Consider the following 25,823-nt stretch of genomic DNA (forward strand, 5'->3'; position numbering starts at 1 on the left):
GAGTAGCTCCCTCCTCCTTTTCCCCTTTTCTCGACCTCTTCCTTTTCCCCTTTCCTTTCCCTCCTCCTTTTCCCTTTCCTCCCCTCCTTTTCCCCTTTCCTCTCCCTCCTCCTTTTCCCCTTTCCTCTCCCTCCTCCTTTTCCCCTTTCCTCTCCCTCCTTTTCCCCTTTTCTCGACCTCTTCCTTTTCCCCTTTCCTTTCCCTCCTCCTTTTCCCCTTTCCTCTCCCTCCTCCTTTTCCCCTTTCCTCTCCCTCCTCCTTTTCCCCTTTCCTCCCCTCCTCCTTTTCCCCTTTCCTCCCCTCCTCCTTTTCCCCTTTCCTCTCCCTCCTCCTTTTCCCCTTTCCTCTCCCTCTTCCTTTTCCCCTTTCCTCTCCCTCCTCCTTTTCCCCTTTCCTCCCCTCCTCCTTTTCCCCTTTCCTCCCCTCTTCCTTTTCCCCTTTCCTCCCCTCCTCCTTTTCCCCTTTCCTCTCCCTCCTCCTTTTCCCCTTTCCTCTCCCTCCTCCTTTTCCCCTTTCCTCTCCCTCCTCCTTTTCCCCTTTCCTCCCCTCCTCCTTTTCCCCTTTCCTCTCCCTCCTCCTTTTCCTCTTTCCTCCCCTCCTCCTTTTCCCCTTTCCTCCCCTCCTCCTTTTCCCCTTTCCTCCCCTCCTCCTTTTCCCCTTTTCTCTCCCTCCTCCTCTTCCACATTTCTCCCCCTTTTCTCTGAGCTATCATCCATCCAGATCTGAGCTGTAACTTGTTAGGTTATACAATAGTTAACTGACAAAAAGGAATATGACAAGATATAAAACCTTACATGATAGAAATGTTTTGCATAGAGTAGAAATGATTCTGTCTAATTTCAGGTCAGCTCTATTCTCACATTGTAAACCTTGACCTTCACTGATTAAGCCCCTGACCGGATTGTGAATGAGTGGAGAGGTGGCGGGGGGGGTGGGGGGGCAGCATTCTTGGCCCCCATCAACCTCAAAACGTGGGGCCTGTGTTGGCCTGGTTGGGAGGAAGTTGGGGGTGTTGTGTGGTTTTGTGCTGCTTAAGAGTTCCCTGGCTGGGACAGGCCTGTTTTGGTGGCTTTTCTCCGGTTCTCAATTGGAGCACTCACAGACCACAGTGACGAGACTGAATACATCTCTACACATCATATACAATGCACTCGGTGAGGAGGGTAGGGCCCTTAGGTCTCAATGGAACTGAATGGGTTAGAGACGTTCCTTACCTCTAATACCAGGAAGAAAGAGGGGAAAACACAGAGCGAGAAGTTCTACCAGGTCTATTTTTAGAAGACTTGTTTGTATAAACTTAAGTTAGATGTATTGGAGAATTAGAAATATATACTCACACACATCCTTCGCTCTGTGACAGCTTCTCTCTAGGGGGGGAGACTCTGTTAGACTGAGCTGTTACCTACCACCCAGGGCTGTTAGACTGAGCTGTTACCTACCACCCAGGGCTGTAGTAAGACTGAGCTGTTACCTACCACCCAGGGCTGTTAGACTGAGCTGTTACCTACCACCCAGGGCTGTTAGACTGAGCTGTTACCTACCACCCAGGGCTGTAGTAAGACTGAGCTGTTACCTACCACCCAGGGCTGTAGTAAGACTGAGCTGTTACCTACCACCCAGGGCTGTAAGACTGAGCTGTTACCTACCACCCAGGGATGTAAGACTGAGCTGTTACCTACCACCCAGGGCTGTAAGACTGAGCTGTTACCTACCACTCAGGGCTGTTATACTGAGCTGTTACCTACCACCCAGGGCTGTAAGACTGAGCTGTTACCTACCACCCAGGGCTGTAAGACTGAGCTGTTACCTACCACCCAGGGCTGTAAGACTGAGCTGTTACCTACCACCCAGGGCTGTAAGACTGAGCTGTTACCTACCACCCAGGGCTGTAAGACTGAGCTGTTACCTACCACTCAGGGCTGTTAGACTGAGCTGTTACCTACCACCCAGGGCTGTAAGACTGAGCTGTTACCTACCACCCAGGGCTGTAAGACTGAGCTGTTACCTACCAACCAGGGCTGTTAGACTGAGCTGTTACCTACCACCCAGGGCTGTAAGACTGAGCTGTTACCTACCACCCAGGGCTGTAGTAAGACTGAGCTGTTACCTACCACCCAGGGCTGTAAGACTGAGCTGTTACCTACCACCCAGGGCTGTAAGACTGAGCTGTTACCTACCACCCAGGGCTGTTAGACTGAGCTGTTACCTACCACCCAGGGCTGTAAGACTGAGCTGTTACCTACCACCCAGGGCTGTAAGACTGAGCTGTTACCTACCACCCAGGGCTGTTAGACTGAGCTGTTACCTACCACCCAGGGCTGTTAGACTGAGCTGTTACCTACCACCCAGGGCTGTAAGACTGAGCTGTTACCTACCACCCAGGGCTGTAAGACTGAGCTGTTACCTACCACCCAGGGCTGTAAGACTGAGCTGTTACCTACCACCCAGGGCTGTAAGACTGAGCTGTTACCTACCACCCAGGGCTGTTAGACTGAGCTGTTACCTACCACCCAGGGCTGTTAGACTGAGCTGTTACCTACCACCCAGGGCTGTTAGACTGAGCTGTTACCTTCCACCCAGGGCTGTAGTAAGACTGAGCTGTTACCTACCACCCAGGGCTGCCTGTCCACCTGTCCTGATGCATTACACCAACATAAGACTGAATGCTGACAGTGACTGCCAACATGCATGTCTAGGGTTCTAGAATAGACTGCATTATTGTTTCTCAACCTTAATCCCTATGGACCCACTCACTGTGTGGATGCTAGTCTTACCGGCTCCAGCTGGTTGGAGGTAGCTAAGCCTGACAGGTTGACGTCACCTTCCCTGACACCTGAAGTCAGTCCCTCCTGGAAGGTGACCACAGGGTTTTCTGGTTTATACTGATGATGGTTGATTGGGGAGAGCATGGTATAAAAACCAAACGGGTACCTAAGCATTAGTTAGAAACAATTGAGCATCATTGCAAATAGTTTTTATTAAAATGAGTTAAGAATAGAGAGTAATAAAGTATTTTTCTAAGCTCACCTTGGCAGTGGCGATTTTAGCATGTAAATCTTGGTGGGGCAAACTCAAGAAAAAAAATATATGCATGCCAGCAAAGCCACACTACACAACGCTAAACAATACATTAATTGCACTATAACGGTGACAAACGGTGCCCACAAACTGTTAGGACCTACATAAAGCTGTCCCAACAGAAGAGCTTTCTTTTCAGCACCAAGTAGTGAATCCTTACCACCAATACACCTGGCTATCAGCAAAGCCTTGTCTGGCAGCAAAACAGTTAATTTAGCCTCATTTCCTGCCTCTTTAAAAAAAACATAGCTGATATGGCTGACTTGCTTAAACAAATGTGGTTTCTATTGACAATTGAGATGTACAAATGGGACAACGAGCGGATAAGAGGCCATCCGTAATTTCTATTAAGACATTAATGACCGAGCTAGGACAGACATAGTCAATATAACTATTTGTTCAGCACTTTTGAAAGGTACAGCGACAGAATTCAGAACATGGGCCGTTCTTACAGTATTATCCCTGTACACCAAGTCAGAACCATAGGATAAATAAAGGAGGCATATAAGCAGACAGTGAAAGCTCTTTCAATATTCAATGATTACATTCATCTAAAACAGGTTATAGGCTACATGTGCACCACCAAGTCAGAACAGTACGCTGAATTATGACGGGGGAAAGGAACAAACTATTAGAGTGAGGCACATGGGCTACTAATAGCTTACGACACAACATACACTTAGTATTAGTTTCTTAGCTACAGTTTACATATCTCCCTGGCATATTACATCATTTATGCAGCAGCATATAAGACATTTTTGGACCTTGTTGTGCTTTGCTCACTTGAACAGGAAGGTGGTGCGGCGGTCCTTCGTGGGCAAATTTTGTCATCAAACTTTGTCATCGAAGTCTGGCATTCTCTGGATTTATGGTGCATTCAAGACAACTGGGAACTCAGAAAAACACAAGGTTGAATCATGACATCAGTGATCTTCAGGTCGGAGCTCAAGAAAGATTCTCGAGTTCCTGACTTGGAATTCCGAGTTGTATGACCGTATTTTCCCAGTCGGAGCTAGTTTTGTTCAGAGTTCCCAGTTGTCTTGAACTCACTGAAGTCTCCCATTTCCCAGTTCTGAGTTTACAGTTGTTTTGAATCGCCAGAAGTCATGTTGGATTGACAGTATGGCCAATGTATTCAACCATGGTGTTGAATGTTTATCCTTTTAGGCTTGGAAATTAGACCCTTAAACTCAGACTTGGACCACACGCCCACTCGTCTGACTAGCAGGCTAGTGATTGCTTTGCAACACTTGCAGTTAGCCACTGATTCCTTCCAAACTACTCATTGTTGAATTTGTGATTTCCAGCTTGTTGTGTAATGTTAATGACCGATGAGCACCGATACATTTTATCTACAATTTCTCTTCATATGACAAGGATTGAAAAGGATTTGCCAGTAGATTGTTGACTAGATTAGTCATCTATGAACATCTTGGCCATGTTCTGTTATAATCTCCACCCCTCAGCCTGGTTCCTCTCTAGGTATCTTCCTAGGTTCCGGCCTTTCTAGGGAGTTTTTCCGAGCCACCGTGCTTCTACATCTGCCTTGCTTGCTGTTTGGGGTTTACAATAGTAGATGACAGGTACAGTAACATACAGTATTTACAATAATAGATGACAGGTACAGTAACATAGTATTTACAACAATACTCTCTCTGCCTCTCCCCCTCCTCTCAGCCTCTTCCCGCAGCCTCTCCCCTCTCTACTCCTCTCCTCAGCCTCACCTCCCGCACTCTCTTCCTCACTGAGACTGGGACTGAAAGTTGGAGAAAGGGGGGGATTTGGGGAGACTTCTCCTTGAGAAGTGGGTCAGTGGGGTCTCTGCTCCTCTCTCTCTTTGTAATGTCATTCCAGGTGCTCTGTGTGACTAATACTGTTCTATTATTGTAAATACTGTATGCCCAGGGCTGTAAGACTGAGCTGTATGTTACTGTAACTGTCATCTATTGTTGTAAATACTGAATGTTACTGTATCTGTCATCTATTGTTGTAAATACTGTATGTTACTGTAACTGTCATCTATTGTTGTAAATACTGTATGTTACTGTAACTGTCATCTATTGTTGTAAATACTGTATGTTACTGTATCTGTCATCTATTGTTGTAAATACTGTATGTTACTGTAGTTGATGTGTTTTGTCTCTTATCTTCCAGATGACATCATGCAGCAGGAGAGTGATCGTCTGTTTGCTGCAGACATCGATCCTGACCTCAGGAAACGGTTTGCTTTCCTCTCAGGTCAGTCTTTTTCCCTCCATCGCTCCCTCCTTCATAGTTACCTCTCATAGTGGTTCAATCCCAAACATCCGAGTGAGCCAATCCCAACGCTATGCCAAGGCCCTTGAAGATCTCCCTTCACAGATGGAAAAATCTTTAGCAATATGGCAGAAGCTAGTAACAGTGAACCATCCCCAAAGCTGACACAGCCACTGATGGAGCAGCAATCATATCACACTGTATGAGTGAAGTAGCTGAGTGAAGTAGCTGGCCTAAGCATCACAACATAATCCGTCAGCATTTTCCTATTTATAAAAGTAGGAATAGCACTCTGGCTGCCAGATAGGGTACAGCAGTGTTGTTCAAACTGATTTCTGTTGTATGAATTAACTAAATGACTTAACTAAACTAAGACTTTTGCAACGATTTGACCTTTGGGGGAAAACTGAGGAAAACCATTCCACACCAGACCCATATTTCCAAAGAGTTGGGCCAACTCAGTTTGTTCCGTTACTACGGCGATGCCAACCCAGATATGGCCCCACGTCAGGTTACCACGGATAATAACGGCACGGAGACGGCCCGTGAATAATTAATCGACACGACGATCCACTTGGCAACCTGGCCCGGCAACGGTTGGAAGAGCCAAGTGTGTGTGGCACTATGTGCTGCTGTGATTGGCTGCTGAGTGTGTGACTGAATTTAACACTCCACCTGTTGAGAGCGAGTGTGTGTGCGTGTGTGTGTGTCTCTAACTGAATTTCACGAGCTTCAGTTCCTTCAGTTCCTTGCTGTTACATGTCTTGCCCGGGAACCTGTTCTTAGGATGTGTACAGTCTGTGTAGAGTCTGTTTGTCTTCACATCTCTCTGTTAGTGTGTTTAATAACTCTGTGGTTGCCAGGGGTGATGCGTGTGTGTGTTCATGACAGCTGCCCACCCTCTGATGAGGAGTCATATGAGCACACAGCGAAGTCTGATGAAGATGACCCTTGGTCTAGTTCTAATTCATACTTCTACGCTACAGCCTTGGTACGCCACTAGAATGACTCCAAGCCCAGCGGATGAGAGTGTGACGCAGCGATACTGTTTTAGCTGTGTCATTAAAGACTCCTGCTGTGTTCCTGTTCCTTCCAGGTTCTCTCTGTATGTCCTCTCCCCTGGAGGTTGTCTGTGTCCCCAGGCCTTGTTTTGTGTTGTAATCATTAACCTCTGGTCCTCCTCTAGTCGCCTACTCAGGCAGGTGTCTGCCTGACACACATACACACATGGTACCAGATGGATTAGGGCACAGTGCTCTGGTTCTGCTCTAGTGGCACGGCTGGTACCAGATGGATCAGGGCACAGTGCTCTGGTTCTGCTCTAGTGGCATGGCTGGTACCAGATGGATCAGGGCACAGTGCTCTGGTTCTGCTCTAGTCGTCTGGTACCAGATGGATCAGGTCATAGTGCTCCTGTTCTGCTCTAGTCGTCTGGTACCAGATGGATCAGGTCATAGTGCTCTGGTTCTGCTCTAGTGGCACGGCTGGTACCAGATGGATCAGGGCACAGTGCTCTGGTTCTGCTCTAGTGGCATGGCTGGTACCAGATGGATCAGGGCACAGTGCTCTGGTTCTGCTCTAGTCGTCTGGTACCAGATGGATCAGGTCATAGTGCTCCTGTTCTGCTCTAGTCGTCTGGTACCAGATGGATCAGGCCGCAGTGCTCTGGTTCTGCTCTAGTCGTCTGGTACCAGATGGATCAGGGCACAGTGCTCTGGTTCTGCTCTAGTCGTCTGGTACCAGATGGATCAGGGCACAGTGCTCTGGTTCTGCTCTAGTCGTCTGGTACCAGATGGATTAGGGCACAGTGCTCTGGTTCTGCTTTAATCGTCTGGTACCAGATGGGTCAGGGCACAGTGCTATGGTTCTGCTCTAGTCGTCTGGTACCAGATGAATCAGGGCACAGTGCTCTGGTTCTGCTCTAGTGGCACGTCTGGTACCAGATGGATCAGGGCACAGTGCTCTGGTTCTGCTTTAATCATCTGGTACCAGATGGGTCAGGGCACAGTGCTATTGTTCTGCTCTAGTGGCACGGCTGGTACCAGATGGATCAGGGCACAGTGCTCTGGTTCTGCTCTAGTCGTCTGGTACCAGATGGATCAGGGCACAGTGCTCTGGTTCTGCTCTAGTGGCACGGCTGGTACCAGATGGCTCAGGGCACAGTGCTCTGGTTCTGCTTTAGTCGTTTGGTACCAGATGGGTCAGGGCACAGTGCTCTGGTTCTGCTCTAGTCGTCTGGTACCAGATGGATCAGGTCATAGTGCTCCTGTTCTGCTCTAGTCGTCTGGTACCAGATGGATCAGGTCATAGTGCTCTGGTTCTGCTCTAGTGGCACGGCTGGTACCAGATGGATCAGGGCACAGTGCTCTGGTTCTGCTCTAGTGGCACGGCTGGTACCAGATGGATCAGGGGACAGTGCTCTGGTTCTGCTCTAATGGCACGGCTGGTACATGATGGCTCAGGGCACAGTGCTCTGGTTCTGTTCTAGTGGCACGGCTGGTACCAGATGAATCAGGGTACAGTGCTCTGGTTCTGCTCTAGTGGCACGGCTGGTACCAGATGGATGAGGGCACAGTGCTTTGGTTCTGCTCAAGTGGCACAGCTGGTACCAGATGGATCAGGGCACAGTGCTCTGGTTCTGCTCTAGTGACACGGCTGGTACCAGATGGATCAGGGCACAGTGCTCTGGTTCTGCTCTAGTGGCACGGCTGGTACCAGATGGATCAGGGCACAGTGCTCTGGTTCTGCTCTAGTGGCACGGCTGGTACCAGATGGATCAGGGCACAGTGCTCTGGTTCTGCTCGAGTGGCACGGCTGGTACCAGATGGATCAGGGCACAGTGCTCTGGTTCTGCTCTAGTGGCACGGCTGGTACCAGATGGATCAGGGCACAGTGCTCTGGTTCTGCTCGAGTGGCACGGCTGGTACCAGATGGATCAGGGCACAGTGCTCTGGTTCTGCTCGAGTGGCACGGCTGGTACCAGATGGATCAGGGCACAGTGCTCTGGTTCTGCTCTAGTCATCTGGTACCAGATGGATCAGGTCATAGTGCTCCTGTTCTGCTCTAGTCGTCTGGTACCAGATGGATCAGGTCATAGTGCTCTGGTTCTGCTCTAGTGGCACGGCTGGTACCAGATGGATCAGGGCACAGTGCTCTGGTTCTGCTCTAGTGGCACGGCTGGTACCAGATGGATCAGGGCACAGTGCTCTGGTTCTGCTCTAGTGGCATGGCTGGTACCAGATGGATCAGGGCACAGTGCTTTGGTTCTGCTCTAGTCGTCTGGTACCAGATGGATCAGGTCATAGTGCTCCTGTTCTGCTCTAGTCGTCTGGTACCAGATGGATCAGGTCATAGTGCTCTGGTTCTGCTCTAGTCGTCTGGTACCAGATGGATCAGGTCATAGTGCTCCTGTTCTGCTCTAGTCGTCTGGTACCAGATGGATCAGGCCGCAGTGCTCTGGTTCTGCTCTAGTCGTCTGGTACCAGATGGATCAGGGCACAGTGCTCTGGTTCTGCTCTAGTCGTCTGGTACCAGATGGATCAGGGCACAGTGCTCTGGTTCTGCTCTAGTCGTCTGGTACCAGATGGATTAGGGCACAGTGCTCTGGTTCTGCTCTAGTCGTCTGGTACCAGATGGATCAGGGCACAGTGCTCTGGTTCTGCTCTAGTCATCTGGTACCAGATGGATTAGGGCACAGTGCTCTGGTTCTGCTTTAATCGTCTGGTACCAGATGGGTCAGGGCACAGTGCTATGGTTCTGCTCTAGTCGTCTGGTACCAGATGAATCAGGGCACAGTGCTCTGGTTCTGCTCTAGTGGCACGTCTGGTACCAGATGGATCAGGGCAGTGCTCTGGTTCTGCTTTAATCATCTGGTACCAGATGGGTCAGGGCACAGTGCTATTGTTCTGCTCTAGTGGCACGGCTGGTACCAGATGGATCAGGGCACAGTGCTCTGGTTCTGCTCTAGTCGTCTGGTACCAGATGGATCAGGGCACAGTGCTCTGGTTCTGCTCTAGTGGCACGGCTGGTACCAGATGGATCAGGGGACAGTGCTCTGGTTCTGCTCTAATGGCACGGCTGGTACCAGATGGATCAGGGCACAGTGCTCTGGTTCTGCTCTAGTGACACGGCTGGTACCATATGGATCAGGGCACAGTGCTCTGGTTCTGCTCTAGTGACACGGCTGGTACCAGATGGATCAGGGCACAGTGCTCTGGTTCTGCTCTAGTGGCACGGCTGGTACCAGATGGATCAGGGCACAGTGCTCTGGTTCTGCTCGAGTGGCACGGCTGGTACCAGATGGATCAGGGCACAGTGCTCTGGTTCTGCTCTAGTCGTCTGGTACCAGATGGATCAGGTCATAGTGCTCCTGTTCTGCTCTAGTCGTCTGGTACCAGATGGATCAGGTCATAGTGCTCTGGTTCTGCTCTAGTGGCACGGCTGGTACCAGATGGATCAGGGCACAGTGCTCTGGTTCTGCTCTAGTGGCATGGCTGGTACCAGATGGATCAGGGCACAGTGCTCTGGTTCTGCTCTAGTCGTCTGGTACCAGATGGATCAGGTCATAGTGCTCCTGTTCTGCTCTAGTCGTCTGGTACCAGATGGATCAGGCCGCAGTGCTCTGGTTCTGCTCTAGTCGTCTGGTACCAGATGGATCAGGGCACAGTGCTCTGGTTCTGCTCTAGTCGTCTGGTACCAGATGGATCAGGGCACAGTGCTCTGGTTCTGCTCTAGTCGTCTGGTACCAGATGGATTAGGGCACAGTGCTCTGGTTCTGCTTTAATCGTCTGGTACCAGATGGGTCAGGGCACAGTGCTATGGTTCTGCTCTAGTCGTCTGGTACCAGATGAATCAGGGCACAGTGCTCTGGTTCTGCTCTAGTGGCACGTCTGGTACCAGATGGATCAGGGCACAGTGCTCTGGTTCTGCTTTAATCATCTGGTACCAGATGGGTCAGGGCACAGTGCTATGGTTCTGCTCTAGTGGCACGGCTGGTACCAGATGGATCAGGGCACAGTGCTCTGGTTCTGCTCTAGTCGTCTGGTACCAGATGGATCAGGGCACAGTGCTCTGGTTCTGCTCTAGTGGCACGGCTGGTACCAGATGGCTCAGGGCACAGTGCTCTGGTTCTGCTTTAGTCGTTTGGTACCAGATGGGTCAGGGCACAGTGCTCTAGTTCTGCTCTAGTCGTCTGGTACCAGATGGATCAGGGCACAGTGCTCTGGTTCTGCTCCAGTGACACGGCTGGTGCCAGATGGATCAGGTCACAGTGCTCTGGTTCTGCTCTAGTGGCACGGCTGGTACCAGATGGATCAGGGCACAGTGCTCTGGTTCTGCTCTAGTGGCACGGCTGGTACCAGATGGATCAGGGGACAGTGCTCTGGTTCTGCTCTAATGGCACGGCTGGTACATGATGGCTCAGGGCACAGTGCTCTGGTTCTGTTCTAGTGGCACGGCTGGTACCAGATGAATCAGGGTACAGTGCTCTGGTTCTGCTCTAGTGGCACGGCTGGTACCAGATGGATGAGGGCACAGTGCTTTGGTTCTGCTCAAGTGGCACAGCTGGTACCAGATGGATCAGGGCACAGTGCTCTGGTTCTGCTCTAGTGGCACGGCTGGTACCAGATGGATCAGGGGACAGTGCTCTGGTTCTGCTCTAATGGCACGGCTGGTACCAGATGGATCAGGGCACAGTTCTCTGGTTCTGCTCTAGTGGCACGGCTGGTACCAGATGGATCAGGGCACAGTGCTCTGGTTCTTCTCTAGTGGCACGGCTGGTACCAGATGGATCAGGGCACAGTCCTCTGGTTCTGCTCTAGTCATCTGGTACCAGATGGATCGGGGATCGGTGCTCTGGTTCTGCTCTAGTCGTCTGGTACCATATGGATCAGGGCACAGTGCTCTGATTCTGCTCTAGTGACACAGCTGGTGCCAGATGGATCAGGTCACAGTGCTCTGGTTCTGCTCTAGTGGCACGGCTGGTACCAGATGGATCAGGGCACAGTGCTCTGGTTCTGCTCTAGTGGCACAGCTGGTACCAGATGGATCAGGGCACAGTGCTCTGGTTCTGCTCTAGTGACACGGCTGGTACTAGATGGATCAGGGCACAGTGCTCTGGTTCTGCTCTAGTGGTACGGCTGGTACCAGATGGATCAGGGCACAGTGCTCTGGTTCTGCTCTTGTCATCTGGTACCACATGGATCGGGGATCGGTGCTCTGGTTCTTCTCTCGTCGTCTGGTACCAGATGGATCAGGGCACAGTGCTCTGGTTCTGCTCTAGTGGAACGGCTGGTACCAGATGGATCAGGTCACAGTGCTCTGGTTCTGCTCTAGTGGAACGGCTGGTACCAGATGGATCAGGGCACAGTTCTCTGGTTCTGCTCTAGTCGTCTGGTACCAGATGGATCAGGGCACAGTTCTCTGGTAATGCTCTAGTCGTCTGGTACCAGATGGATCAGGGCACAGTGCTCTGGTTCTGCTCTAGTGGCATGGCTGGTACCAGATGGATCAAGGCACAGTGCTCTGGTTCTGCTCTAGTGACACAGCTGGTGCCAGATGGATCAGGGCACAGTGCTCTGGTTCTGCTCGAGTGACACGGCTGGTGCCAGATGGATCAGGGCATAGTGCTCTGGTTCTGCTCGAGTGACACGTCTGGTGCCAGATGGATCAGGGCACAGTGCTCTGGTTCTGCTCTAGTGACACGTCTGGTGCCAGATGGATCAGGGCACAGTGCTCTGGTTCTGCTCTAGTGACACGGCTGGTGCCAGATGGATCAGGGCACAGTGCTCTGGTTCTGCTCTAGTGGCACGTCTGGTGCCAGATGGATCAGGGCACAGTGCTCTGGTTCTGCTCTAGTGACACGTCTGGTGCCAGATGGATCAGGGCACAGTGCTCTGGTTCTGCTCTAGTGACACGGCTGGTGCAGAGATTCACACAGACCGCCTTTCTCTTTCTCTCTCCTCACACCTGTTAATTTCTCATTCCCTGTACCCTCCTCTCGCACTAAATCAAGTCAAATTTGATTTGTCACAGTCGCCGAATACAACGGGTGTAGGCTTTACTGTGAAACGCTTTCTCGCGAGTCCTTTCCCGACAACACAGAGTTAAAAAGAAAGAATAAAAATAGAAAAGACTATTATTGCAGCCTGCAGAGCCGCAGTAACACCAGGCTCTGTGAGAGAAGACAGATCCTATATCTCATCCTCTAATCTTCCCCTCCCCCACTCAGACCGTCACATGATTCCTCTGGGTCAATGGTTCTCAAAACCTCTCCTCGGGACCCCCAAACGTTTCACAAAGGGCTTGATGATTAGCTGACAAGTTGAAACCGGTGTGCTAACTGTGGAATAGTTCAAATACATGGAACGGCTGAGGGTCCCCAAGGAGAGGCTGGAACCGCTGCTCTGTGTGTTCATTCCACTGGGGTATGTTAGCTATATCTATCAGAAGAGTAATGGACATTATGAATATGATGTACATGAACGTTTTAAAACACATGAAATTAAAGTATTCCAAAGCTTGTCACTATGTCTATTCTGTGGGGGTCTGAAAGGGGGATATGGGGGGCTGTATGTGCTGTCTAATTGAGGGCAAAATGATGGCGTTGTTGAACAAATGTAATCAATTAATCAATCAAACGTCCCCATTTCTTTCCCAGGGGGCCGAGCTGAGAACGGCAGTCCCATCATTGTGTTCCCAGAATTCCCTATGTTTGGCGAGCTCCAGGAGGAAGAGTTCCACAACGTGCTGACCTACCTGACCAGTGTGCCCAGGTGACACACACACACACACACACACACACACGATGCATTGCACACTTTGATGCTTGAACTTGTCATTACTTTGCATAGTTGAGGAAGTGGTGTGGTAACAATGCCTACCAGCAGATGTCAGTGTAGAACTATTTTCACAGTTCCTTTGTCTGAACAGAACAATGAATCTCCATACAACAAAGTGTACTTGTCTTATGCAGGATTGTATCTTAACCATTATAGTTGGCATCTATATTACACCTCAACGTTGCAGCAACTGGTACATGTGGTGTATGTCCTGGTACACGTGGTGTATGTCCTGGTACACGTGGTGTATGTCCTGGTACACGTGGTGTATGTCCTAGTACATGTGGTGTATGTCCTGGTATACGTGGTGTATGTCCTGGTACACGTGGTGTATGTCCTAGTACATGTGGTGTATGTCCTGATATACGTGGTGTATGTCCTGGTACACGTGGTGTGTGTCCTGGTACACGTGGTGTATGTCCTGGTACACGTGGTGTATGTCCTGGTACACGTGGTGTGTGTCCTGGTACACGTGGTGTATGTCCTGGTACACGTGGTGTATGTCCTGGTACACGTGGTGTGTGTCCTGGTACACGTGGTGTATGGCCCAGTACCTGTGGTGTATGTCCTGGTACATGTGGTATATGTCCTGGTACACGAGGTGTATGGCCCAGTACCTGTGGTGTATGTCCTGGTACATGTGGTGTATGTCCTGGTACATGTGGTATATGTCCTGGTACATGTGGTGTATGTCCCGGTACACGAGGTGTATGGCCCGGTACCTGTGGTGTATGTCCTGGTACATGTGGTGTATGTCCTGGTACACGTGGTGTATGTCCTGGTACACGTGGTGTATGTCCTGGTATACGTGGTGTATGTCCTGGTACATGTGGTGTATTTCCTGATATACGTGGTGTATGTCCTGGTATATGTGGTGTATGTCCTGGTACACGTGGTGTATGTCCTGGTACACATGGTGTATGTCCTGGTACACGTGGTGTATGTCCTGGTACACGTGGTGTATGTCCTGGTATACGTGGTGTATGTCCTGGTACACGTGGTGTATGTCCTGGTACACGTGGTGTATGTCCTGGTACACGTGGTGTGTGTCCTGGTACACGTGGTGTATGGCCCGGTACCTGTGGTGTATGTCCTGGTACATGTGGTATATGTCCTGGTACACGAGGTGTATGGCCCAGTACCTGTGGTGTATGTCCTGGTACATGTGGTATATGTCCTGGTACATGTGGTGTATGTCCCGGTACACGAGGTGTATGGCCCGGTACCTGTGGTGTATGTCCCGGTACATGTGGTATATGTCCTGGTACACGAGGTGTATGGCCCGGTACCTGTGGTGTATGTCCTGGTACATGTGGTATATGTCCTGGTACACGAGGTGTATGGCCCGGTACCTGTGGTGTAAGTCCTGGTACCTGTGGTTTATGTCCTGGTACATGTGGTGTATGTCCTGGACGTTATGGTAGTCTTGTTTCTATACAGGAACTAACTACCTTCTTGGCCAGATATCCCATGATATTCTCTATCTCAATAGGAATTCCTGATATTAATAAATGTTGAATAACTAAAAAAAGTCATAAAATGGACCATATCCTCCCCTCCCCATTAGCTAATGGTGAAACCTTTAACCCCTGGCTGGAGGGGGGGGGCTTGGAGAGACAGAGCATGACTGGTGTGGAGGTGTTAATGAAAGAGACTAACGGGGTCTGTCAGTTAAGACTCCAGGGCTCAGCTGCAATATGGAAGCAGTTTGTCATAGAAAGGAGTTCTGCAAAGATGTAATTTCAGACAAATTTGAATTGACAAAACAAGAAAGAACATATATATTTAAGTAATATAGTATCATATACTATCCATTCGTTACAGCCGGAGGGAACCCATCTGTATCAAATTCATGAATGAGGTTCTACCTGAGATGTATATATTCAGTTGTGGTGTGTGACTGGGTGATGATATGTGTGATCATGAGCTCACGTTACTAAGACCAGGGGGTGTTCATATAGCAGACAACTCTCCTGTGGATACTGCCGCCCTCCAGCTCCATGTACCTCTGATGTGAGAGACCCCTACAAATCAGCTGGGCTCAACATTCTGGACCCTTTCTTTCTAAAGATTATCTGCCGAAATTGTTGCCACCCCTATTACTAGCCTGTTCATCTTCTCTTTCGTGTCGTCTGAGATTCCCAAAGATTGGAAAGCAGCTGCGGTCATCCTCCTCTTCAAAGTGGGGGACACTCTTGACCCAAACTGCAACAGACCTATATCTATCTTACCCTGCCTTTCTAAGGTCTTCGAAAGCCAAGTCAACAAATAGATTACCGACCATTTTGAATCCCACTATACCTTCTCCGCTATGCAATCTGGTTTCAGAGCTGGTCATGGGTGCACCTCAGCCACTCTTAAGGTCCTAAACGATATCTTAACCGCCATCGATAAGAAACAATACTGTGCAGCCGTATTCATTGACCTGGCCAAGGCTTTCGACTCGGTCAATCACCACATCCTCATCGGCAGACTCGATAGCCTTGGTTTCTCAAATGATTGCCTCGCCTGGCTCACCAAATACTTCTCTGATAGAGTTCGTTCAGTGTGTCAAATCGGAGGCCCTGTTGCCCGGGCCTCTGGCAGTCTCTATGGGGGTGCCACAGGGTTCCATTCTTGGACCGACTCTCTTCTCTGTATACATCAATGATGTCGCTCTTGCTGCTGGTGAGTCTCTGATCCACCTCTACGCAGACGACACCATTCTGTATACTTCTGGCCATTCTTTGGAAACTGTGTTAACAACCCTCCAGGCAAGCTTCAATGCCATACAACTCTCCTTCCGTGGCCTCCTATTGCTCTTAAATACAAGTAAAACTAAATGCATGCTCTACAACCGATCGCTGCCTGCACCTGCCCGCCTGTCCAACATCACTACTCTGGACAGTTCTGACTTAGAATATGTGGACAACTACAAATCCCTAGGTGTCTGGTTAGACTGTAAACTCTCCTTCCAGACTCACATCAAACATCTCCAAACCCTTGTAAAACTGACCATCCTACTTCGGCGATGTCATTTACAAAATAGCCTCCAATACCCTACTCAATAAATTGGATGCAGTCTATCACAGTGCCATCTGATTTGTCACCAAAGCCCCATATACTACCCACCACTGCGACCTGTACGCTCTCTTTGGCTGGCCCTTGCTTCATACTCGTCGCCAACCCCACTGGCTCCATGTCATCTACAAGACCCTGCTAGGTAAAGTTGTTTTACTCCATGTGTAACTCTGTGTTGTTGTATGTGTCGAACTGCTTTGCTTTATCTTGGCTAGGTCACAATTGTAAATGAGAACTTGTTCTCAACTTGCCTACCTGGTTAAATAAAGGTGTAATAAATAAAATAAAAAATAAGAGAGAGATGGATTCTCCAATTACCTTGAATGAACTACAGGATAAAATAAAAACCCTCCAACCCAAAAAGGCCAATGAAATTATCAATTATACAGACAACAAAATTCCAATTAGCTAGACCAAATTTGACCACAATAACTACCGTGGGATATGCGTCAACAGCAACCTTGGGAAAATCCTCTGCATTATCATTAACAGCAGACTCATACATTTCCTCAGTGAAAACAATGTACTGAGCAAATGCCAAATGGGCTTTTTACCAAATTATTGTACGACAAACCACTATTCACCCTGCACACCCTAATTGACAAACGAACAAACCAAAACTTAGGCAACGTCTTCTCATGCTTTGTTGATTTCAAAAAAGCCTTTGACTCAATTTGGCATGAAGGTCTGCTATACAAATTGATTGGAAGCAGTGTTGGGGGAAAAACATACAACATTATAAAATCCATGTACACAAACAACATTTGTGCGGTTAAAATAAGCGAAAAACACACATTTCTTCCCACAGGGCCGTGGGGTGAGACAGGGATGCAGCTTAAGCCCCACCCTCTTCAACATATAGATCAACGAATTGGCGAGGACGCTAGAAAAGTCTGCAGAACATAGAATTCGACATACCAATTAGAATCTGGCTAAAAATACTTGAATCAGTTATAGAACCCATTTCCCTTTATGGTTGTGAGGTCTGGGGTCCGCTCACCAAACAAGAATTCACAAAATGGGACAAACACCAAATTAAGACTCTGCATGCAGAATTCTGCAAAAATATCCCCCGTGTACAACGTAGAACACCACATATTGCACACAGAGCAGAATTATGCCGGTACCTGCTAATGATCAAAATCCAGAAAAGAGACGTTCAATTCTACAACCACCTAAAAGGAAGCGATTCCCAAACCTTCCATAACAAAGTCATCCCCTATAGAGAGAGGAACCTAGAGAAGAGTCCCCTAAGCAAACTGGTCCTGGGGCTCTGTTCACAAACACAAACAGACCCCACAGAGTCCCAGGACAGCAACACAATTAGTCCCAACCAAATCATGAGAAAACAAAAAGATAATTTCTCTTGACACATTGTAAAGAATTAACAAAAAAACTGAGCAAACTAGAATGGTATTTGGCCCTACACAGAGAGTACACAGTGGCGGAATACCTCACCACTGTGACTGACCCAAACTTAAGGGAATTGCTTTGACTATGTAAAGACTCAGTGAGCATAGCCTTGCTATTGAGAAAGGCCGCTGGAGCCAGACCTGGCTCTCAAGAGAAGACAGGCTATGTGCTCACTGCCCACAAAATGAGGTGGAAACTGAGCTGCACTTCCTAACCTCCTGCCAAGTGTATGACCATATTAGACACATATTTCCCTCAGATTACATAGATCCACAAAGAATTCGAAAACAAACCCGATTTTGATAAACTCTCAGCTATTGGGTGAAATACCACAGTGTGCTATCACAGCAGCAAGATTTGTGACCTGTTGCCACAAGAAAATGTCAACCAGTGAAGGACAAACACCATTGTAAATACAACCCATATTTATGTTTATTTATTTTCTCTTTTGTACTTTAACTATTTGCACATCGTTACAACAGTGTATATAGACATAATATAACATTTGAAATGTCTTTATTCTTTTGGAACATCTGTGAGTGTAATGTTTACTGTTCATTTGTATTGTGTATTTCAATTCTGTATATTATCTACCGCACTTGCTTTGGCACTGTTAACATATGTTTCCCATGCCAATAAATCCCCTTGAATTGAATTGAGAGAGGGGGGGTGCTTTCTCTGTTGTGCTCTCTAGCTTGCTTTCATTAATTCCCTCGCTTTCATTCTCTTTCTCTGTGCCTCTCCCTTTCTCTCTTGCTTACTTACTCACTCTTTCTTTCTCTCTCTCTCTCTAGCGCACTCGTCAGACCAAAAGCGTGAGTGACTGTAAGGGGGTAGAAAGAGGGAGCTGGAAGAGGAGATATAAAAGAGAAAGCGGGGGTATTGTGGGGGTGTAGACAGGGTGTCCTGGGTGTTTAATTACTATGAGTTTATCTCTGAATCAGAGTGTTGTATTTAACACGGTGTCCTATAGAGAAACATCCATCATGCTGCCAGTTCAGCACTATGGACGGTCCTGATTAGTACCACTGGATAAATCATATCACCGTCTGTTTTATCTCACAAGATGCATGCTCTCTGCACTTTCTCCTCTACTTTTTCTCTCTGTCCTCTCTCTCTCTCTTTGTTCATCTCTACCTTAATTTCTATAAATCTCTCTCTTTCTATCTCTATGGCTTCATCCTTGTCCTTTACCTCTGTGCTCTCCTCACTGCCAACACACATGCTGCTGAGCAGAGAGGGAGAGAGAGAGGAAAGGAGGGGGAGAGAGAGAGAGAGCCAATGAGATGAGGGGGAGGGGAGGGGAAGCTCTATAGCTAAAGCGAGAAGAAAGCTGTGTGTGTGTGTGTGTGTGTGTGTGTGTGTGTGTGTGTGCGTGTGTGTGTACCACTGTCATGGCGGCAATTGAATTAATGACACTTTTGCGGTTCCCTCACCTACCAGCTAAAGGGGGTGAATCCCATCTCATTCTCCATCAGATGTCCCGCCCCCTTCTACTCATGAGCCATTCAAACACACTCCCGCCACCGCTGTCCATCATCCGTATGCTGCTCTGTGATAGGCTATGGGGGAGATGCAGGGCTGAGTTGATTGGCTGGTGTAGAGAAGCGGGTAGGCAGAGGATCGTTGTTCTCGGGGGGGAGGGGGGGGGCTATCTGAGCTGTAAACAGAACACTGGTGCTTAACAAACGGGATCTGCAGAGAGGGAAAACCGGAATAACAGAGAAAAGGAATGGGAGAAGGAGATGACATTCTATTGAGGAGGTTTTGGGAATAAAATTTGGGAATAACAGACGTATCCTGTCGTGTCACATCAATGGGATTAACCTGAGGGAGAGGCAAAATTTTGGTAATGTGTTTTCTACCGTGTGCGTGTGTGTGTGCGTGCACAGCAGGGTGATGGATGGATGATGGATTTGCTCATGGCTGTGTTGATGTACATGGACCACCTCAGCAGCATTGACTCTTTCACATTTCTGTGTGTGTGGTTGTCACTCTTGTTAAGAGCATCTGCTAATGGCTGAGATGTAAACGTGTGCTGCCAGCGACACTCTCCTGGTACTTTTATACACAATCTACACACTCCCACACACACACAGGGATTGAGCGTAATAATGCCACTGCCTGTGGGTAGCCTGTGGTCTTGGAGCAGTCAAGGGTCTTGTCACTGGGAGGATACACACACATCCATGTAACCGTGGTAACATACACACACATCCATGTTGCTGTGGTGACCGTGTCTCGCTCTCCTGCAGTGTGACAGCGTCTGGAGTGGGCTTCATCCTGGTCATCGACCGCCGCCAGGACAGATGGACCGCCGTCAAGGGGACCCTGCTACGCATTGCAGTGAGTAACCCTGTGTGTGTGTGTGTGTGTGTGTGTGTGTGCACGCCTCATTAACACTGTATGCTGAGGGTGTGTGTGTAATCTATTAAGACATACACTTTAACAGGTGTTTGAGATGTGCTGAGCGACAGGAAACCTTTGTATATCAGAGTAGTGGCACAGTGCAGACTTCTCCATGAGGTGTCTTGCTGTCTGGTGAAACTAACTACTAGCCTAGTTCTGCAGGAGGGCACTGTAGCATCTCCTCCTTTCAGATTATACAACATCACACTCACTTCAACCTGCAGGAGGGGACTGTAGCATCTCCTCCTTTCAGATTATACAACATCACACTCACTTCAACCTGCAACCTGCAGGAGGGGACTGTAGCATCTCCTCCTTTTTTAGATTATACAACATCACACTCACTTCAACCTGCAGGAGGGGACTGTAGCATCTCCTCCTTTCAGATTATACAACATCACACTCACTTCAACCTGTAGGAGGGGACTGTAGCATCTCCTCCTTTCAGATTATACAACATCACACTCACTTCAACCTGCAGGAGGGGACTGTAGCATCTCCTCCTTTTAGATTATACAACATCACACTCACTTCAACCTGCAGGAGGGGACTGTAGCATCTCCTCCTTTCAGATTATACAACATCACACTCACTTCAACCTGCAGGAGGGGACTGTAGCATCTCCTCCTTTCAGATTATACAACATCACACTCACTTCAACCTGCAGGAGAGAGAGGGAGAGCGATGGGATTTCCTACTCTGTATTTTAGAACACACTATAAGGTGTATAATGGCACCAAGATGTTGTCTGTATCATGTACGGCTCACAGATCATAGGGTCTCACAGGAGGCATGTATAGGTCTAAAAAGGGCCTTATATGGCCACTTTCATCTGGATTTTCTCACATTGTTTGTGATACAAATGTAAAAAGCTTGTTGAACATTTTTCCTCCCAAAAGTGTCTATGTTAGAATTGCCAGAACAATCTGAGAAAATATTTAGTAATAATCACCCTCTCTCTCGCTCTCTCGCTCTCTCGCTATCTCTCGCTCTCTCTTGCTCTCTCTTGCTCTCTCTTGCTCTCTCTCGCTCGCTCTCTCTCGCTCGCGCTCTCTCTCGCTCTCTCTCGCTGACTTGCTCTCGCTCGCTCTCTCTCTCTCGCTGTCTCTCTCTCGCTCTCTCGCTGTCTCTCTCTCGCTATCTCTCACTCTCACTCGCTCTCTCGCTCTCTCTCGCACTCTCACTCTCTTGCTCACTCTCTCGCTGACTCTCTCTCGCTGTCTCGCTCTCCCTCTCTCTCTGTCTGTCTGTCTCTCTCTCTCTCTCGCTCTCTCTCTCTCTGTGTCTCTGTCTCTCTCTCTCTCAATTCAATTTCAATTTAAGGGCTTTATTGGCATGGGAAACATGTTTACATTGACAAAGCAAAGAAAATAGATAATGAACAAAAGTGAAATAAACAATAAAAAATGAACAGTAAACATTACACTCACAAAAGTTCCAAAACAATAAAGACATTTCAAATGTGATTATGTCTATATACATTGTTGTAATGATGTGCAAATAGTTAGTGTGTGTCTGTCTGTCACTCTCGCTCTCACTGCATGTGGTACAGGCTGTGACAGCTCAACAGCTGTGGCTGTAGCTGCAGGGGATAGAGTGATTGACTAGGGAGGGGATAGAGTGATTGACTAGGGAGGGGATAGGGTGATTTGACTAGGGAGGGGATAGGGTAATTTGACTAGGGAGGGGATAGAGTGATTGACTAGGGAGGGGATAGGGTGATTTGACTAGGGAGGGGATAGGGTGATTTGAAATTCCACAGTGTGCCATCACAGCAGCAATATTTGTGACCTATTGCCACAAGAAAAGGGCAACCAATGAAGAACAAACACCATTGTACATACATACCAAATTTTTGCTTATTTATTTTCCCTTTTGTATTTTAACCATTTGTACATTGTTACAACACTGTATATATACCTAATATGACATTTGTAATGTCTTTGTTGTTTTGAAACTTCTGTATGTGTAATGTTTACTGTTAATATACAAAAGTGAAATAAACAATAAAAATTATCTACCTCACTTGCTTTGGCAAAGTTAACATATGTTTCCCATGCCAATAAAGCCCCTTGAATTGAATTGATTTCACTCGGGAGGGGATAGGGTGATTTCACTCGGGAGGGGATAGGGTGATTTCACTCGGGAGGGGATAGTGTGATTTGAGGAGGGAGGGTATAGGGTGATTTCACTCGGGAGGGGATAGGGTGATTTCACTCGGGAGGGGATAGGGTGATTTCACTCGGGAGGGGATAGGGTGATTTCACTCAGGAGGGGATAGGGTGATTTCACTCGGGAGGGTATAGGGTGATTTCACTCGGGAGGGGATAGGGTGATTTCACTCGGGAGGGTATAGGGTGATTTCACTCGGGAGGGGATAGGGTGATTTGAGGAGGGAGGGTATAGGGTGATTTCACTCGGGAGGGTATAGGGTGATTTCACTCGAGGGTATAGGGTGATTTGAGGAGGGAGGGTATAGGGTGATTTGACTAGGGAGGGGATAGGGTGATTTCACTCGGGAGGGTATAGGGTGATTTCACTCGAGGGTATAGGGTGATTTGAGGAGGGAGGGTATAGGGTGATTTCACTCGAGGGTATAGGGTGATTTGAGGAGGGAGGGGATAGGGTGATTTCACTCGAGGGTATAGGGTGATTTCACTCGAGGGTATAGGGTGATTTCACTCGGGAGGGGATAGGGTGATTTCACTCGGGAGGGGATAGGGTGATTTCACTCGGAAGGGGATAGGGTGATTTGAGGAGGGAGGGTATAGGGTGATTTGAGGAGGGAGGGTATAGGGTGATTTCACTCGGGGGTATAGGGTGATTTCACTCGGGAGGGGATAGGGTGATTTCACTCGGGAGGGGATAGGGTGATTTCACTCGAGGGTATAGGGTGATTTCACTCGGGAGGGGATAGGGTGATTTCACTCGGGAGGGGATAGGGTGATTTCACTCGGGAGGGGATAGGGTGATTTCACTCGGGAGGGGATAGGGTGATTTGAGGAGGGAGGGGATAGGATGATTTGACTATGACATTTGTAATGTCTTTATTGTTTTGAAACTGCTAAATGACTTAAATGTAAAATGTAAATGAAACTTCTGTTTGTGTAATGTTTACTGTTAATTTTATTGTATATTTCACTTTTGTATATTTTCTACCTCATTTGCTTTGGCAATGTTAACATATGTTTCCCATGCCAATAAAGCCCCTTGAATTGAATTGATATCACTAGGGAGGGCGATAGTGTGATTTGACTAGGGAGGGGATAGTGTGATTTGACTAGGGAGGGGATAGGGTGATTTGACTAGGGAGGGGATAGGGTGATTTGAGGAGGGAGGGGATAGGCTGATTTGACTAGGGAGGGGATAGGGTGATGAACATGAAACACCCACAAATCAAATCAAATTGTATTTGTCTCATACACATGGTTAGCAGATGTTAATGCGAGTGTAGCGAAATGCTTGTGCTTCTAGTTCCGACAATGCAGTAATAACCAACAAGTAATCTAACTAACAATTCCAAAACTACTACCTTATACACATAAGTGTAGGGGGATAAAGAATATGTACATAAAGATATATGAATGAGTGATGGTACAGAGCGGCATAGGCAAGATGCAGTAGATGGTATCGAGTACAGTCTATACATATGAGATGAGTATGTAAACAAAGTGGCATAGTTAAAGTGGTAGTGATAAAATGTATTACATAAGGATGCAGTAGATGATATAGAGTACAGTATATACGTATATATATGAGATGAATAATGTAGGGTATGTAAACATTATATTAGGTAGCATTTAAAGTGCTAGTGATATATTTGACATCATTTCCCATCAATTCCCATTATTAAAGTGGCTGGAGTTGATTCAGTGTGTTGGCAGCAGCCACTCAATGTTAGTGGTTGCTGTTTAACAGTCTGATGGCCTTGAGATAGAAACTGTTTTTCAGTCTCTCGGTCCTAGCTTTGATGCACCTGTACTGACATCGCCTTCTGGATGATAGCGGGGTGAACAGGCAGTGGCTCGGGTGGTTGTTGTCCTTGATGATCTTTATGGCCTTCCTGTAACATCGGGTGGTGTAGGTGTCCTGGAGGGCAGGTAGTTTGCCCCCGGTGATGCGTTGTGCAGACCTCACTACCCTCTGGAGAGCCTTACGGTTGTGGGTGGAGTAGTTGCCGTACCAGGCAGTGATACAGCCAGGATGCTCTCGATTGTGCATCTGTAGAAGTTTGTGAGTGCTTTTGGTGACAAGCCGAATTTCTTCAGCCTCCTGAGGTTGAAAAGGCGCTGCTGCGCCTTCACGATGCTGTTCCATCGATGTGGATAGGGGGTGTTCCCTCTGCTGTTTCCTGAAGTCCACAATCATCTCCTTAGTTTTGTTGACGTTGAGTGTGAGGTTATTTTCCTGACACCACACTCCGAGGGCCCTCACCTCCTCCCTGTAGGCCGTCTCGTCGTTGTTGGTAATCAAGCCTACCACTGTTGTGTCATCCGCAAACTTGATGATTGAGTTGGAGGCGTGCGTGGCCACACAGTCGTCGGTGAACATGGGGGTACAGGAGAGGGCTCAGAACACACCCTTGTGGGGCCCCAGTGTTGAGCCCCAGTGTTGAGCATCAGCGGGGTGGAGATGTTGTTGCCTACCCTCACCACCTGGGGGCGGCCCGTCAGGAAGTCCAGTATCCAGTTGCACAGGGCGGGGTCGAGACCCAGGTTCTCGAGCTTGATGACGAGCTTGGAGGGTACTATGGTGTTAAATGCCAAGCTGTAGTCGATGAACAGCATTCTCACATAGGTATTCCTCTTGTCCAGATGGGTTAGGGCAGTGTGCAGTGTGGTTGAGATTGCATCGTCTGTGGACCTATTTGGGCGGTAAGCAAATTGGAGTGGGTCTAGGGTGTCAGGTAGGGTGGAGGTGATATGGTCCTTGACTAGTCTCTCAAAGCACTTCATGATGACGGAAGTGAGTGCTACGGGGCGGTAGTCGTTTAGCTCAGTAACCTTAGCTTTCTTGGGAACAGGAACAATGGTGGCCCTCTTGAAGCATGTGGGAACAGCAGACTGGGATAGGGATTGATTGAATATGTCCGTAAACACACCAGCCAGCTGACTGCGCATGCTCTGAGGGCGCGGCTTGGGATGCCGTCTGGGCCTGCAGCCTTGCGAGGGTTAACATGTTTAAATGTTTTACTAACCTCCGCTGCAGTGAAGGAGAGGCCGCATGTTTAGGTTGCAGTGAGAACAATGAGTTCCAGGAATCACCATCATAATAACTTGATACAGGCTTTACATCTGTGATCTTCATAATGTTGGTAATAAATGCAGAGTTATGAAACAGACAAACAAAACAGCAATATTACTTTTCTATAAATATAACATTGACAAATGTTAACCTTTTAGCTCACCCATCTCCCATCAGCAAACCATAATGTCTCCATCATTCTCCTTATATGGGCCTGTCAGACCCCCAATAATAATGGACTGTTCCAGCCATAACGGCCCGTTCCAGCCCATTGGATATGTCCATGTGACAAGGGAGGGTGGTGTTGAGCTGTTAACATTGTTGAGGTAGGACATTCGTCCTCTGTAAGCCTCTGTTAAGTGTGGGTGTGTTCATTGATTTCCCTACAGTGATAGTAGTGTGTAAACAGGCTGGGGAAACCTGCTGATTAGTAGAGTACAGTATCAGTGTGGTGGCCCCAAGGGCAAACGCGCACATACACACACACTCACACACACCCTCAAGCATGCAGTGTCTGTGATTGTG

General features: G+C 48.2%; 1 protein-coding gene across 6 annotated transcripts in view; it reads left to right on the forward strand.

Moving 5' to 3' along the window:
* The window catches only part of LOC135542731 (guanine nucleotide exchange factor DBS-like), an 80,136-nt gene that overhangs the window by 26,013 nt on the left and 28,300 nt on the right, over window positions 1-25,823 (forward strand). For all 6 annotated transcript variants that reach the window (XM_064969880.1, XM_064969881.1, XM_064969884.1 and 3 more), the window contains exons 2-4: window positions 5,233-5,316; window positions 12,992-13,106; window positions 19,901-19,991. In XM_064969880.1, the coding sequence (XP_064825952.1) occupies window positions 5,233-5,316; window positions 12,992-13,106; window positions 19,901-19,991 (290 nt within the window). The remainder of the gene's footprint in view (window positions 1-5,232; window positions 5,317-12,991; window positions 13,107-19,900; window positions 19,992-25,823) is intronic.

This window comes from Oncorhynchus masou, chromosome 6, assembly GCF_036934945.1.
Source record: "Oncorhynchus masou masou isolate Uvic2021 chromosome 6, UVic_Omas_1.1, whole genome shotgun sequence".
Classification (NCBI taxonomy): domain Eukaryota; kingdom Metazoa; phylum Chordata; class Actinopteri; order Salmoniformes; family Salmonidae; genus Oncorhynchus; species Oncorhynchus masou.